We start from the raw sequence: 13,624 nt of genomic DNA, 5'->3' as shown, positions 1-13,624 counted from the left end.
TTTTTTTTTTTTTTTTTTTAGTTGTTGTTGGGCACAATATCTTTATTTTATTTATTTATTTTTATGTGGTGCTGGGGATAGAACTCAGGGCCTTGCACATGCCAGGCAAGCGCTCTACCACTGAGCCACAATTCCAGCCCCCATGCCTGGCTCTTTTAAAACATTTTGCAGTTCTGGAAATGGGGCCTAGGACATAGCAGGGCCTTGCATGTTAGGCAAGCATTCTACCACTGAGCTATATCCTTAAGCCCTTTCCTGGACTTCTTCACTCTCTATATTATCCTCTACTCATTCATCCTCATTACTCTTCCACAGCCCCCCACCACTTGAATTTCCTCTTTTGCTTCATCTCTTTCTGACTTCCTTTTCTTCTCTATCCCTGTTCTCTTCTTAATCCATTTACTGTATCCTGCTGTCTAGGCCCAGAACTTGCTGAAGAAGGTTGAAGGCTTGGAGAACCTAAGCAATCTCACTACCTTGCATCTCCGAGACAATCAAATTGAAACTCTGAATGGGTTCTCCATGGAAATGAAATCACTGCAGTACCTCAACCTGAGGTATGTGCCTCCTCCCTAGCTTCCCCTTATGTCGCCATTGACCTGGATTTTGAGCCTGTGTTCTTCCCTGGCTCCTTCTAGCGCATAGCTAGGTCCTCACCTCATCCTTCTGGATCATCACCCCTGCTTTTCTTACTTAGTTCTGCATTTGGTTCTAATTCCAACACTAAGACCATTTATAACTGGTAACTCTTGACTCCTTAATTAATTAAATACACAATTAATAAGAATATACTATTGCCAGGCCTTGTATTGGTTGTGTTTTGGGAACATCTAAAGGAATCAGAGATAGTCTCTGATTTTCAGGGGCTCACAATCTGTCTCCAGCTCTTTTCCTGGCAGCAGCAGTATTATTATTATTATTATTATTATTATTATTATTATTATTATTAGTGGTGCTGGAGATTGAACCCAGACCTTGTAAATGTCAGGCAAGCACTCTACCAACTAAGCTATACCCCCAACCCCCTGGCCTTATTCTATAGGAATTCCCACTTCCTTTCTCTATGTCCTAGGCCCCATTTCCTGCCTCTCTTCGCCTTGGCCCACCTGTAAGGGATGGCTTCCTTACTGATATTAAACACAAGATGTGTTCAAATTTAAGAGAGGAGTATTTTAAAGAAAATCTCCAGGTAGAAAGGTGCTGGGGTCTGGAGATTTTCTTTCACCAACTCTTATCTAATGAAAGATTTTTTATTTCTTCTTTTCCTACCATTTGCTTCTTTCGTCTTTCTTTTTTTTTTGGGGGGGGGCGGTGCTGGGGATCAGGCCCAGGAACTCACACATGCTAAGCATACTCTACCACTCAGAGATATTTTCAACCCCTGGAGGATTTTATGTGTGTTTCTTTAAGCAATGATGTAAGGAAATTGTCTCTATCCTTGGGCAATAAGAAGAAATCAAGAGCTGGAGTTGGGCTCAGTGGTAGAGGGCTCGCCTAGCAAGTGTGCCCTCATAAAAATAAAATAATAAAGATATTGTACCTACCTATAACTAAAAAATAAATATAAGAAAAGAAGAAATCAAGAAAAAGAGAATATCCAAATAGGAAGAGGTGGTTGCGCCTTGAAACCCCAATTCCTGCCTTTGACCCCTGGAGCAATCTTTTCTTAATAAGTTCTGCCACATAGATCTGCTAGAGTGCATTTGTGTATGTGAGTTTTCCTATTAATGGGCTAGACAGGGGTAATAGGCCCTTCCTTAGTGACTATTAATCGGGTATGTTTGGAGGTAAGTGGAGGAAGGGGTGCACATGTTGTCTAAACCACTGGAAGGTGCTTCTGAGGCAGAGATGCTAAACAGAATATTCAATACAAAATGCACCTGCTCTGCTCCCTGGCATCTTCCAACCCATCCAAGTGAGAAACACTGCAGGAGGCCTAGCACATTCACTAAGATCAGGCTGAAACAGCTAGGTGCAGTGGCCCACACTTGGGAAGCTGAGGCAGGAGGATTGCAAATTGGAAGCCAGCCTCAGCAACTTAGGGAAGCCCTAAGCAATTAGGGAGACTCTGTCTCAAAATAAAGAATAAAAGTGGGGGCTGGGATTGTGGCTCAGCGGTAGAGCACTCGCCTAGCACTGGCGGGACCTGGGTTTGATCCTTTATTTTTATGTGGTGCTGATCCCTCAGCACCACATATAAATAAAGGCATTGTGTTGTGTCCATCTAGATCTAAAAAAGATTTTTTTTTAAATTAAAAAAAAAAAAAGAATAAAAATGGTTGGGGATGTAGCTCAGTGGTAAAGTACTCTGGATTCAATCCCCAGTACAAAGAAAAAAAGAAAAGAGGAGAGAAGAAAGATCCGGCTGAAATATTTAATAAATATGAGTATCCCACAGTGAGGCACATTAGGAAACCAAACTTGTTCTTCAGACTGGGAGGCCTGGCCCACCCATAGCTCTAGGCTCCTTCTTGTGGGGAGCATCAACACAGCACCTACTTTCCATCCCTTCACAGTTAATACTGTGTGTGTGTGTGTGTGTGCTGCTGGGGATCAAACCCAGGACTTCAAGCATGTTAGGCAAACACTCCTTCAATGAGGTACATCCCCAGCCCTCCTATTCCTTCTCTACTGAACTTGGTCCTACCTTCTATCTTGATGTGTGATTGACACAGAAAAAGTCTGTTCTGTTAATATACGGACATTTGCCCACTCCTCCTTAACTACAGGACAGGGTGTGACCTAGCTTTGCTCCTCCAAAAGTATAAAGACGAGACATCACAGAGTAGAGTATGGCACTTAGAGATTCATGGAAGGGCAGAAGCAGGACAGGAGTGGGACTGGACAGCATCTCTGCAGCAAATCTGGCAGCATTTAGCAGGCCTGTCCTCACAGTCTGTTTCAAGAAAAATAGGCCTGGTGGGAAGTTCCCTCCAGAGGTCCCATTCCTAACAGCAAGGAACCAAAGTCCCTTATTCCTGGATGAACCCTCTTGACCACACCTGCAGGGGCAACATGGTGAATGACCTGGGAGAGCTGGCAAAGCTTCGAGACCTGCCCAAGCTTCGAGCCCTGGTGTTGCTGGAGAACCCAATTACAGATGAGACTGATTACCGTCAGGAGGCCCTGGTACAGATGGCACACCTGGAGCGTCTGGACAAGGATTTCTATGAGGAGGAAGAGCGGATTGAGGCTGATGAGATTCGTCAGAGGATCAAGGAGGAACAGGAGCAGGAAGCTGAGCCTGAGCATGACTTGGAACTGGACCAGCCATTGGTCTAGCAGTGGTTCTTCTACCCTCCAAGGATAGTAAGGATGCTGGCAGGGAGGCAGCAAGAAGATGCCAAGGGCTGGGCAGAGAGGGGAAGAGAAGGTGCTGCAAAAGGCAGTGGGTAAGGAAGGGCTAAGGCAAGGAAGACCCTCAAAGAGACCAGAGTTAGGGGAGAAAGGTGAGGAGAAAGGACCAGAGGGCCTGGGAGAGCTGATAAAAAGCCTAGGAGATACATAAGAGGTCAGAAGAATAGGTGAGAAGAACTGGGGGTGGCAGGCAGAGGACTTGGTTAGCAGCCAACACTAGCATAGAGTGAAGATCATAGGAAAGGACAGATCTGGGGGCATGGAGTGGTATGGGGAGTGGTAGGTAGAACATGAGGAATGCAGCAGGGCCTGAGAGAGAAGGCAGGAGAGGAAGATCCTGCACTAAAACTCTAAAGCTAAAAATAACAGGACACAGGAGTGAGGAGAAGAAAAGAGGGCAGGGTGAGGCAGAAAGAGATTGAGAGGAGCCCAGGGAAGTGAGGCAGCTGGCACTTCAGGTGGGGATGGACGCTTTACTTCTGTTCTCTTCCTCCAGGAGACCAATGACCTCCGCCCCAAGACCTGATAACACTCCAGTCCCAGGCCACTACATTCATACTACTGTCATGGAAGACAGGATGCTTCCTTTTGCTCCAGAACTGGGAATTCATCACAGCCTGAAATCCAGGCTCATTGATGGTCACCTGGGCACTGTTGCAGTGTGAGGTGTTCTAGTGGGCCTGAGCTCCCTTTGGAGCCTAGGCAGGGGTCAGCCCTCACGCAGGTCTGGGTAAGCAGCAGGGGATGCTTATGCTTGGAGGGTTGGCTGGAGAAAAGTGCTGCGGAGGCAGGCAGGGGTGTTAGGGACACTTCCGTTGGTTTTCAAATAAATAGACATTTTGATACTCTTGTGTCTAACTTGATTTATGAGAGACTGAGTCTGCCATGGGCTTCTCTGTCAGTGTGGGACTCAGTACCCGCTGGGTTATGGTGCGAGACCGCGCTTGTACCCTTAGAATGGATCGGAGCATGGGTGAGCGCCCGTGTGCTCGGTCGGTAGCAGGGCAGGTCGCGGGTCTTCCCTGCCTCTCCCAGTTTGCTTCTCTCACCTCCCCACCCCCACCGATCCCCCACCCGCGCTGGTACGTGCGCCTTCGCCGGCAGTTCCTGACTCATCGGGGGCTCCGGGTCACATGCACCGGCCCCGGCCCTATAGGCGCCTCCCCCCGCGCCGCCCCCCGCCCTCGCTGGAGAGCCGCAGCCGCCTCTGCTGCTGCCACTCCCGCTCTCTTTGCGCCTTCGCCACCGCCACTGCCATCGCCACCAGCTGAGTCTGCAGCTCCGAGGTGAAGCCCTGGTCGGGCCGGCGCCCCTCTGGCTCCCTTTCCCTGTCCGTGTTCCCTTCCTCCTCCCTCGTCCTTCGTGCATCTCTGCCGGTGGCGCTGCGCACCTGCTCTTCACCCGCGCTCCCTGGCGCCTTCCATCCCCCGCCTTCGCCGATCTCTCCTCTCTGGCTTTCAGGTTTTCGCCCCCTCGTTTAGGAACTAGCCTCTCTGCACCTGCTTCTAACTGCGCGTTTCTTCACCCTTGCCTGCCTCTTTCCCCGCGCCTCGTGTCCTGCCGATTTGTTTCTTAAGTTCGGCGTCTCCGCTTTGTGCATTTTATTCTGACACGTCTTTTTTTGCTTTGCGGTTGGGGAAATGTCTTCCCTTACCCTTCCTCAGCTCCCCCAGACTTCCTCTAGACTGCCCTCTCTCCCACTCCTTTCCCACGTAGCCCCTCTCCTTTTACATTTCCTTTTCTCAGCTCTATGGAAGGAGTGGGGAATTTGGGGAATGGGGAGAGAGTGGGCCTAGCCTCTACTACCCCATCTGGTCTCATGCTTTCCCACTCAGCTGCAACCCCCAGGGACTGGAGCCCCACCCCCACCCCCTTTCTCTACTGCACGTTTCTCAGGAAGAGGGACTCGCGTTTGGGAGAGAGGTTGGGACCCTGGAGTGTTAAGTATGGGTAGGATGCGGACTCTTTCAGGAGAGGTTGCGCAGACAACCCACCGTCCTTCCTCTGAGGAAAAATGCCAGCCTGGCAGCCATTCTGCTCTGGGGATATCTGGGGGAACCCCACCGGCCAGAGAAGCTGCCGAGGGGCGAGGGAACCACTGTCTTGTCCCTCCTCCATTCACTGCGGAGTTATCCCATCTTCTTTTTTGATTGCACCCCGCCTCCGCACCCCGCCTCCGTCTGCAGTGACCTCCCCTNCCCCACCCACTGCAGTAACCTCTTTCTCATCCCTCCCAGCTTATGGCCCCGCCCACTGATATGAGGCTCCACCCCTCTAAGCCTCCTATCTTCTCCTTTCTTCCCTTTCAACCTAGGAGATCCCAGCCATCATGTCCATAGAGAAGATCTGGGCTCGGGAGATCCTGGACTCCCGTGGGAATCCCACTGTGGAAGTGGATCTGCATACTGCCAAAGGTAATGTACTAGGTCTGGTCTGGGTTGGGAGGCCTTCCCTGATACCCTGAAGGAATGGGTTCCTGAGCCAGGCTCCCAAGCTGGATTGTGGGGTTGAACCTCCTTGTCTAGGGGAGCCAGGTTTGTGTTCTAGTTTACTGTGCGACATGCCCTGCCTCTACATATCTACTTGTATGCAGCCCCACTTCCAGCTTAAAGGCTCATTCTATCCTAGGACATCAGGATAGAAGGGCCCCCACTTTAGGAATTCTGAGGAATGTGGGTGAAGGTGTGTGTGTGTGTGTGTGTGTGTGTGTGGTGTGTGCTTCCTGGCATAGCTTCATTTCTGTGACTTCCACTTGTGCCTGCGGGCCTCTGTTGGGTGGATGAGGAGCCACTATTTGTGCAGCTGGCTGTGTGTGGGTGGGTGGGTGTGTGTAGTGTTAGGGAGCAGTATGGGGAGAGGACTGGATGTAGCAAGCAGAATTTTAAGATCAGGACTGAAGGCTGAAGGAATCCCTGTCCCTATAGTGTCTTTCTCCCTCCCTCCTCATTCTGTGTCTTCTCCAGGTCTTTTCCGGGCTGCAGTCCCCAGTGGAGCCTCCACTGGCATCTATGAGGCTCTGGAGTTGAGGGATGGGGACAAACAGCGTTACTTAGGCAAAGGTGAGGCCCTTTCTCTTTTATAGGCTCTGCCACTCCTCAGCTTTATACCCTTACCTCACACCCTCGCCAACTCTTTCCTAGCTTACCTTCCCCTCCTCCTATTTTCTAGGGCCTGACTCTGACCCAGTCTAGCCTCTCTTCCTCTTCCTAGGTGTCCTGAAGGCAGTGGATCATATCAACACCACCATTGCACCAGCTCTCATCAGCTCAGTGAGGCCCGCTGTTTGCTAGGGATGGCAGGACCAGTATCCTGGAAGGAATCCTGGATGGGGAGGAGGATGGGGAGGGAAAGACCCACTTTTTAGGAAACATGGTTACAAGGGGAAGGGTGGGAAAGGGTTCTTATTGTCCCCTGCTTCTATGGGAGTTCATATCCCATAATGCTAGCAGGCTGCTGTCACAGAGACCTGGTTGGATGCTGGCCAGATGAGAGCCTGGGTGAATGGGGGGACCCTCTACCCTAGGGCCCAGCCTCTATCCTGGCCATGCGTAATGGGGGCTGTGCCCACAGGGTCTCTCTGTGATGGAGCAAGAGAAACTGGACAACCTGATGCTGGAGTTGGATGGGACTGAGAACAAATGTAAGTAGGGACTGGGAGAAAGTGGGCATAATGGTGGAATAGTAGTACACATAGGAACTAAAGGAGTCTCTGCTGAGGGGCTTCTTCAGAGACCATCAGAGGACTTCTTCCATCTTTTTCCCAAAGCCACTGCAGTGGGAAGGAGTAACATTAGACAGAAGAAGAATTTATTTGTAGCATAAATTGGAGGGAGTTGGCCTAGATAGTCTGGGGGGAGTTTAAAAGGGGTGTGGCTTTCTGCCCTTTCTATCACCCTCCTTTCCACTTCCTCCCTCTGCCCTGCCTTTTGCAGGAGAGAATGGATGGGATGTCACTGGGGTGGGGAGAGGAGAGGGGGTCTCTTTTCCTGGCTCTTTTTGGGGAATATAGGTAAGTCCGGGGCTAGAAGAAAAAGGAACATTTTTCTCAGTGCCTTCTTCTTTAATCTCCCAGCCAAGTATGGGGCCAATGCCATCCTGGGTGTATCCTTGGCCATTTGTAAGGCAGGGGCAGCTGAGAGGGAATTGCCCCTATATCGTCATATTGCTCAACTGGCTGGGAACTCAGACCTCATCCTGCCTGTGCCGGTGAGCACTGAACTTTGCCTGCGCCTTTCTCAGGGGTGGAAGGGAGGGAGCGGGAAACCTCATGAGAAACAATGGAGAAGCTAATGAGAAGGCATGGGGACATGAGACTCAGTCTGGTGATCTGGGTCAGTTGGGGTTCTTGGGTATTATTCCCAGGGGCAGGGGGGAAGGGCTGTTTGACTATCTTCTGTGGCTCCCTAGGCCTTCAATGTGATCAATGGTGGCTCTCATGCTGGAAACAAGCTGGCCATGCAGGAGTTCATGATCCTCCCAGTGGGTGCTGAGAGCTTTCGGGATGCCATGCGCCTTGGGGCAGAAGTCTACCATACCCTTAAGGGGGTCATCAAGGACAAGTATGGCAAGGATGCCACAAATGTGGGTGATGAAGGTGGTTTTGCCCCCAATATCCTGGAAAACAGTGAAGGTGAGGTCAGAAGCCCCACTTCCAGCTTAAAGGCTCATTCTATCCTAGGACATCAGGATAGAAGGGCCCCCACTTTAGGAATTCTGAGGAATGTGGGCGAAGGGTCCTTGAAACTCCTATAAACCTCAAGAGGTACCAACCCTTGGGGTGGGTTCCTGGGGGTCTGCCAAGTTCACATGCAGACACAGAACAGTCTTTTACCTGCTTAGCCAGATCTGTTGGTATCTGTAAGTTCTCACAGCAGCCCCTGAGAACAATGGGAGATGATCTAGGTAATCTTGGGTCCGTATCATTCTTTAACATCGTAGGAGTCTCAGTTTGATGAGATATCATATTCCAGAGAGCCCATTCCAAATCTATCCCATCCTTACTCCAGCCTTTTAGGCCTCTAGGATCCCTAAATCTTTCTGTGCTCTGAGAGACACTGTATTGTGGTTCAGTTCTAGGTAGTGATTAAGAGTTAATTTCTGGGCTGAAGGTGTAGGTCAATGGTAGAACATTCATCTAATTTTACTGGAGACCTAGGTTTCATCTCCAGCACTGCAAAATAGAAAAACAAAAGTAAAGAGAAAGAAGAGTTAAGTTTCTGGGACCAAATTGCCTGAATTTATTTGAACCTTGACTTGAAAAGTTATACAGTAGTGATCTTTCTTTCTTAACTTCTCTGTGCTTCCTTTTCCTTATCTATAAAATGGAAATAATAACACTTTATACCTCATAACATCATTGTGAGGATTAAATGAGATCATATCTAGGGGCTGGGATTGTGGCTTAGTGGTAGATCTCTTACCTAGCACGTGCGAGGCCCTGGGTTCGATCCTTAGCACCACATAAAAATGAATAAACAAAATAAAGATATTGTGTCCAACTACAACTAAAAAATAAATACAAAAAAATGATATCATATCTATAAAGTACTTAGGTGATGTGATATCAATAAAGAACAACTATTTGGGGCTGGGGTTGTAGCTCAGTGGTAGAGCGCTTGCCTAGCATGAGTGAGGCACTGGGTTTGATTCTCAGCACCGCATATAAATAAACAAAATAAAGGTCCATTGACCACTAAAAAATATTTTAAAAAAAGAACAACTATTCATAGTAATGCCATTTAGAACAACTATTCATAATAATGCCATTTCTCTGTCCTAGAAGATGACTTCTCCCAGACCTAGAGACAATCCACATAACCACCTTAGCCACACCTCCCCAGCAACAGTCCTTTACTTCTGCTTAGAATTTTTCTCTCCCTCTTCCCTCCCTCCTGCATATAATCTCATTGTATTCCATCTCTAGCCTTGGAGCTGGTGAAGGAAGCCATCGACAAGGCTGGCTACACAGAAAAGATTGTCATTGGCATGGATGTTGCTGCCTCAGAGTTTTATAGAGATGGCAAATATGACTTGGACTTCAAGTCTCCAGCTGATCCTTCCAGATACATCACTGGGGACCAGCTGGGGGCACTCTACCAAGACTTTGTCAGGGACTATCCTGGTGAGAAAAAAGGGTGTGGGAGAGAGGGCAGGGGGAGGAGCAGGGGCCAGACAGGAATATGTAAGGGCAACTCTGGACTTAATGGTTCCAACTCAGGTGCCAAGTAGAGGAACTTGAGAATTAAGGACAGAGTAAGGGAGCCTTGGCAGACTGGCTTTGTTGTGCTAATGTGCAGGTACCTGTGATGAGTCTGTTCCATCTACTTTGGATCCTGATTAAAGTTGTGGGCTCTAAAAGCTACTGGGAAGCTGGCACAGTGGTGCATGCCAGTTAATCCCAGCAACTTGGGAGGCTGAGGTAGAAGGATTTTAAGATCAAGGACAGCCTAAGAAATTTAGTAACATCCTAAGCAACTTAGTGAGACCCTGTCTCACAATAAAATATAAAAAGGGCTGGGGATGTGGCTCAGTGGTTAAGCACCCCTGGGTTCAATCCCCAGTACAAAAAAAAAAAAAAGAAAGAAAAGCTACTAGGATCATGGGGAGGATTCTGGAAGGAAACAAGGATGATGAGAGAGTGAATGACCTAGCAGGGAACTAGCACCTTTCAGTCTGTTTGATTGATGAAACTGGATGCTTAATGGAGTCAGGACTGATGTCTGAATGGAGAAGAGGCTGAGGAGGGACTGAATTATCCTCTCCTAGTCTTCCAAGGGCTTTTATCCTAGGGTGAAGGGCAGGTGGACTCCATCTTCCTGAGACAGAGTAAGAGAAAGTAGACATCAATTGAAGAAGGAAAATTGAGATGAGTAATGACAAAGGGCTTCTTGGCAGTGAGAATGGGAAAATACAATGGGAGGTTGTGGGAAGGTTTTATGAAATAAAAATCAGGACAGGAATCAGGACAGGCTTGTTTTAGTGAGGGGTAGGGGAGAAAGATGAGCAGGCTTAGTTAGCCAGGGGACCTGTACATTTCAGGGGATCAAAGTGGGGTCTCCTTACCTGAAGCAGAGACCAGGGGAAGATCAACAGTCCCCTCATTACTCCTTCTGCAGTGGTCTCCATTGAGGATCCATTTGACCAGGATGATTGGGCAGCCTGGTCCAAGTTCACAGCCAATGTAGGGATCCAGATTGTGGGTGATGACCTGACAGTGACCAACCCAAAGCGTATTGAGCGGGCAGTAGAAGAAAAGGCCTGCAACTGTCTGCTGCTGAAGGTCAACCAGATCGGCTCAGTCACTGAAGCCATCCAAGCGTGAGTGCCTACTGGCCCTTCTACTTGACCCCTGTTTTTATAGGATCCCAAATGCTCCTGGTCTGATCCTGCCCAGGGCTGCTGAAAAGAGCAGGGAACTTAGAGTCCCCTTCACAAATTCTCTCAACTCTGCTCTCTTCACCCCAGATTCTCTCTGCTCCTTTCCCAGACACTTCCCTCCAGGTGTTTCTTGACATAGACTAAGGTTGGGAGTGGGAGAGAATGACCGTTGTGTGGGGCTCGGCTGGGGATCAGTGTTGATATGTGGACACAGGTGCAAGCTGGCCCAGGAGAATGGCTGGGGGGTCATGGTGAGTCATCGCTCAGGAGAGACTGAGGACACATTCATTGCTGACCTGGTGGTGGGGCTGTGCACAGGCCAGGTGAGTGGGGACAGCCTGTAGGTTGGAGGGAGATCTTTGTGGGATTGATTGGTTATAGGCTCAGGTGGGTCTCTCCAGGTGTTTGAGGGTGTCAGGGAAATTTCAAGAGTAGAGTTTTCGTGGCTTAGGAGGCTGAGGCAGGAGGATCACAAGTTCAAAGCTAGCCTCAGCAACCGGGAGGTGCTAAGCAACTCAGTGAGACCCTGTCTCTAAATGAAATACAAAATAGGGCTGGGAATATAGCTCAGTGGTTGAGAGCCCCTGAGTTCAATCCCTGGTGCCCTCCTACCCCACAAAAGTAGAAGTTTCAGGGATGGGGTATAGCTTCGTGGTGGAGTACTTACCTAGTATGCATAAGAGGTTTCTTTTTAGCAGTGAAGGGGTAGCTGCTGAGCTAATCTGCATATCTTTTGGAATGTTTCAGATCAAGACTGGTGCCCCATGCCGATCTGAGCGTCTGGCTAAGTACAACCAGCTCATGAGGTGAGGGTCTCCAGGGAAAGGGAGCCCAAGGTCACAGAGAGTTAAAAACCACAATTGCCCAGCATCTAAGACCTGAATTAACAGTAGAATTCCAGTTGGGTATGGTGGCATATTTCTGTAATCTTGGAGACTCAGAAGGCTGAAGCAGAAAAATCTCAAGTTCAGGGACAGCTTTAGCAACTTAGTGAGGTCCTGGTCTCAAAATAAAATATAAAAAGGGTTGGGGATGGCCAGGTCCACTGGCACATGCCTGTAATCCCAGCAACTTGGGAGGCTAAGGCAAGAGGATCCCAAGTTCACACCCAGCCTCAGGCAACTTAGGGAAGCCCTAAGCAACTTAGTGAGACTCTGTCTCTAAATAAAATATAAAAAGAGCAGGGGATGTGGCTCAGTGGTTAAGCACTGGACTCAATCCCTAGTACCAAAACAAACAAACAAAAAAGCTGTGGATGTAGCTCACTGGTAGAACCCCCTGGTTCAATCCCCAGTCCTAAAAACCAAACCAAACTAAACAAGACAAAACCCATGACAGCAGATGTATAGCAAATATTTGTCTTTGCTGGATTGGTTTACTGATGGCCTGATTGGTAGGCCACTGAAGTCACATGGGAAAGCCAGGAAATGCTGGCTGTGGGACAGGCCTCAAAAACAGGTGGAATGAAGGAAGGCAGAGACTAGAGGGAACTCCTGGAAAGACATGCAGGTCCCTCCTGCTTCCCTGACCATTTCCTTTCTGGCTCATCTCAGAATTGAAGAAGAGCTGGGGGACGAAGCTCGCTTCGCTGGACACAATTTCCGCAATCCCAGTGTGCTGTGATCCCTTTACTTGCCTGGAGACTTGGACCCTCTGTCCCATCCTCCTGGAACCTCCTTCTTGCTGTCCTGACCTGTGATAGTTCACCCTGATACCCTGAGCCCCAGGGCACTCAGAAGTCCCCTGATTAGTCTGCTCCAGATGCCCGTCAGCTTCCCTGCTCCTTTGCTGTTTCTGTTCTCCCTCCTATGGGCTCCATTCTTTGGAGTACCATACTTTCCACTCTTCCTTTCTATTCTTTTCGCTCAGAAACTGGAAATGAGAATGAGGACTTTAAGGGGGTCCATGAAAGAATGATTAGTGTCTGTGACAGAAACTTCAGGGTTGGTGTGTTGAGGTGTTTAGAGGGGGGCCACGTGTCACTTATGCTTTGCTCTGTTCTGTGTTTTTTTCCATGTTGCATATGAGCCATGAACTGGGCATAGTGCTGAGCAGTAGGGAGTGCTGGGTGTGTGGCCGTGCCCAGCTAAAGCTTAGTGTATTTATTTATTCATTTATTTATTTTTAATTCACCTATTAATAATTTCCTTGAAACTCTCAGGCCTAAATCTGGCCTGACTTCACAGAACTATGCACCTGTATTTCATGTGGCTATAGATCTGATAATGATCTGGGGTGGGAGGTCATGCTAGAATGGGAAGGTAACAGAAAAGGGCCTTAATATCAGTTATGTTGTGTTTACTGACTGAAGCCTGGGTTGGTCCAGAGTGGGGCTTTGTGCCTGGGGGGACTCTTCCCCTAAAAATCTCTCTCCAGCCCTAGGTTCCTTGTTCTTCCTCCAGCTGCACCAGAGTGCCGTCTCACTTCCCTGTGCTGTTCCACACTTGCCACTACCTCTGTGGCTTGAAATGAGCACCATCATTAAAGTCTGAATCACACTGCATTTTTGTGTCTGAGGACTCTTACTCAGTTCCATGTGAGTGAAGAGAAGATGGAAGACTTGGAAGTTGGTGACACTGGATAGCATAGCTAGGAAGGGCACAAAGAGGAAGACCAACTGAATAATTTTGGCTAAAGTGATGGCACTGCCTACCCCAACCTGGCTGGGTTGGGTCCATGTTGTTGTACCTGCCTTCTTAGCAGCAGGCCTGGCCTCAGGACTCAGAATTAGGGGTTCTTTACCTGGAGTCCAGGAGTCATTGGAAGTATCAAAAGTTGTGTGTATGTTTATGTGTGTTTGGGAGGGAAGGCAGTCTAAAAATTCCCTAAGGGTCCTTGTCCAAAGAAAAGATAAAGCTGTAGACTGAAAAAAAAAAAAAAAAAAAAAAAA

At 48.6% G+C, this 13,624-nt stretch overlaps 3 protein-coding genes across 12 annotated transcripts in view; all 3 read left to right on the top strand.

Annotated features, from left to right (window-relative positions):
• Lrrc23 (leucine rich repeat containing 23) overlaps window positions 1-4,202 on the top strand; it is a 31,295-nt gene extending 27,093 nt beyond the window's left edge. For 8 of the 9 annotated variants that reach the window (XM_048787588.1, XM_048787584.1, XM_048787587.1 and 5 more), the window contains 3 exons: window positions 421-557; window positions 3,009-3,309; window positions 3,854-4,202. In XM_048787588.1, coding sequence (XP_048643545.1) covers window positions 421-557; window positions 3,009-3,282 — 411 coding nt within the window. In that variant the 3' untranslated portion in view covers window positions 3,283-3,309; window positions 3,854-4,202. Of the gene's footprint in view, window positions 1-420; window positions 558-3,008; window positions 3,393-3,853 lie in introns of all 9 variants that reach the window. The other variant, XR_007342109.1, reaches the window with a different exon arrangement.
• A 291-nt stretch (window positions 4,203-4,493) lies between these two features.
• LOC107154935 (gamma-enolase) lies at window positions 4,494-13,237 on the top strand. 2 transcript variants are annotated; one of them, XM_015500666.2, is made up of 12 exons: window positions 4,494-4,643; window positions 5,672-5,771; window positions 6,321-6,416; window positions 6,568-6,626; window positions 6,928-6,997; window positions 7,430-7,563; window positions 7,765-7,987; window positions 9,281-9,478; window positions 10,473-10,674; window positions 10,949-11,057; window positions 11,482-11,540; window positions 12,288-13,237. In XM_015500666.2, exons 2-12 carry the CDS (start codon window positions 5,687-5,689, stop codon window positions 12,355-12,357), a joined length of 1,305 nt encoding a protein of 434 aa, XP_015356152.1. In that variant the 5' UTR covers window positions 4,494-4,643; window positions 5,672-5,686; the 3' UTR covers window positions 12,358-13,237. The 2 variants fall into 2 exon arrangements, with proteins under 2 accessions (XP_015356152.1, XP_048643538.1); XM_048787581.1 differs by lacking the exon at window positions 4,494-4,643 and adding an exon at window positions 4,776-4,818.
• The window catches only part of LOC125611870 (gamma-enolase-like), a 2,068-nt gene continuing 1,431 nt past the window's right edge, over window positions 12,988-13,624 (top strand). The window contains exon 1 of the mRNA XM_048787563.1: window positions 12,988-12,995. Within this exon, the coding sequence (XP_048643520.1) occupies window positions 12,988-12,995 (8 nt within the window). The remainder of the gene's footprint in view (window positions 12,996-13,624) is intronic.

The sequence above is a fragment of the Marmota marmota genome, unplaced genomic scaffold (assembly GCF_001458135.2).
Source record: "Marmota marmota marmota unplaced genomic scaffold, marMar, whole genome shotgun sequence".
NCBI lineage: Eukaryota > Metazoa > Chordata > Mammalia > Rodentia > Sciuridae > Marmota > Marmota marmota.
This window is presented reverse-complemented; position numbering and strand designations above follow the sequence as displayed.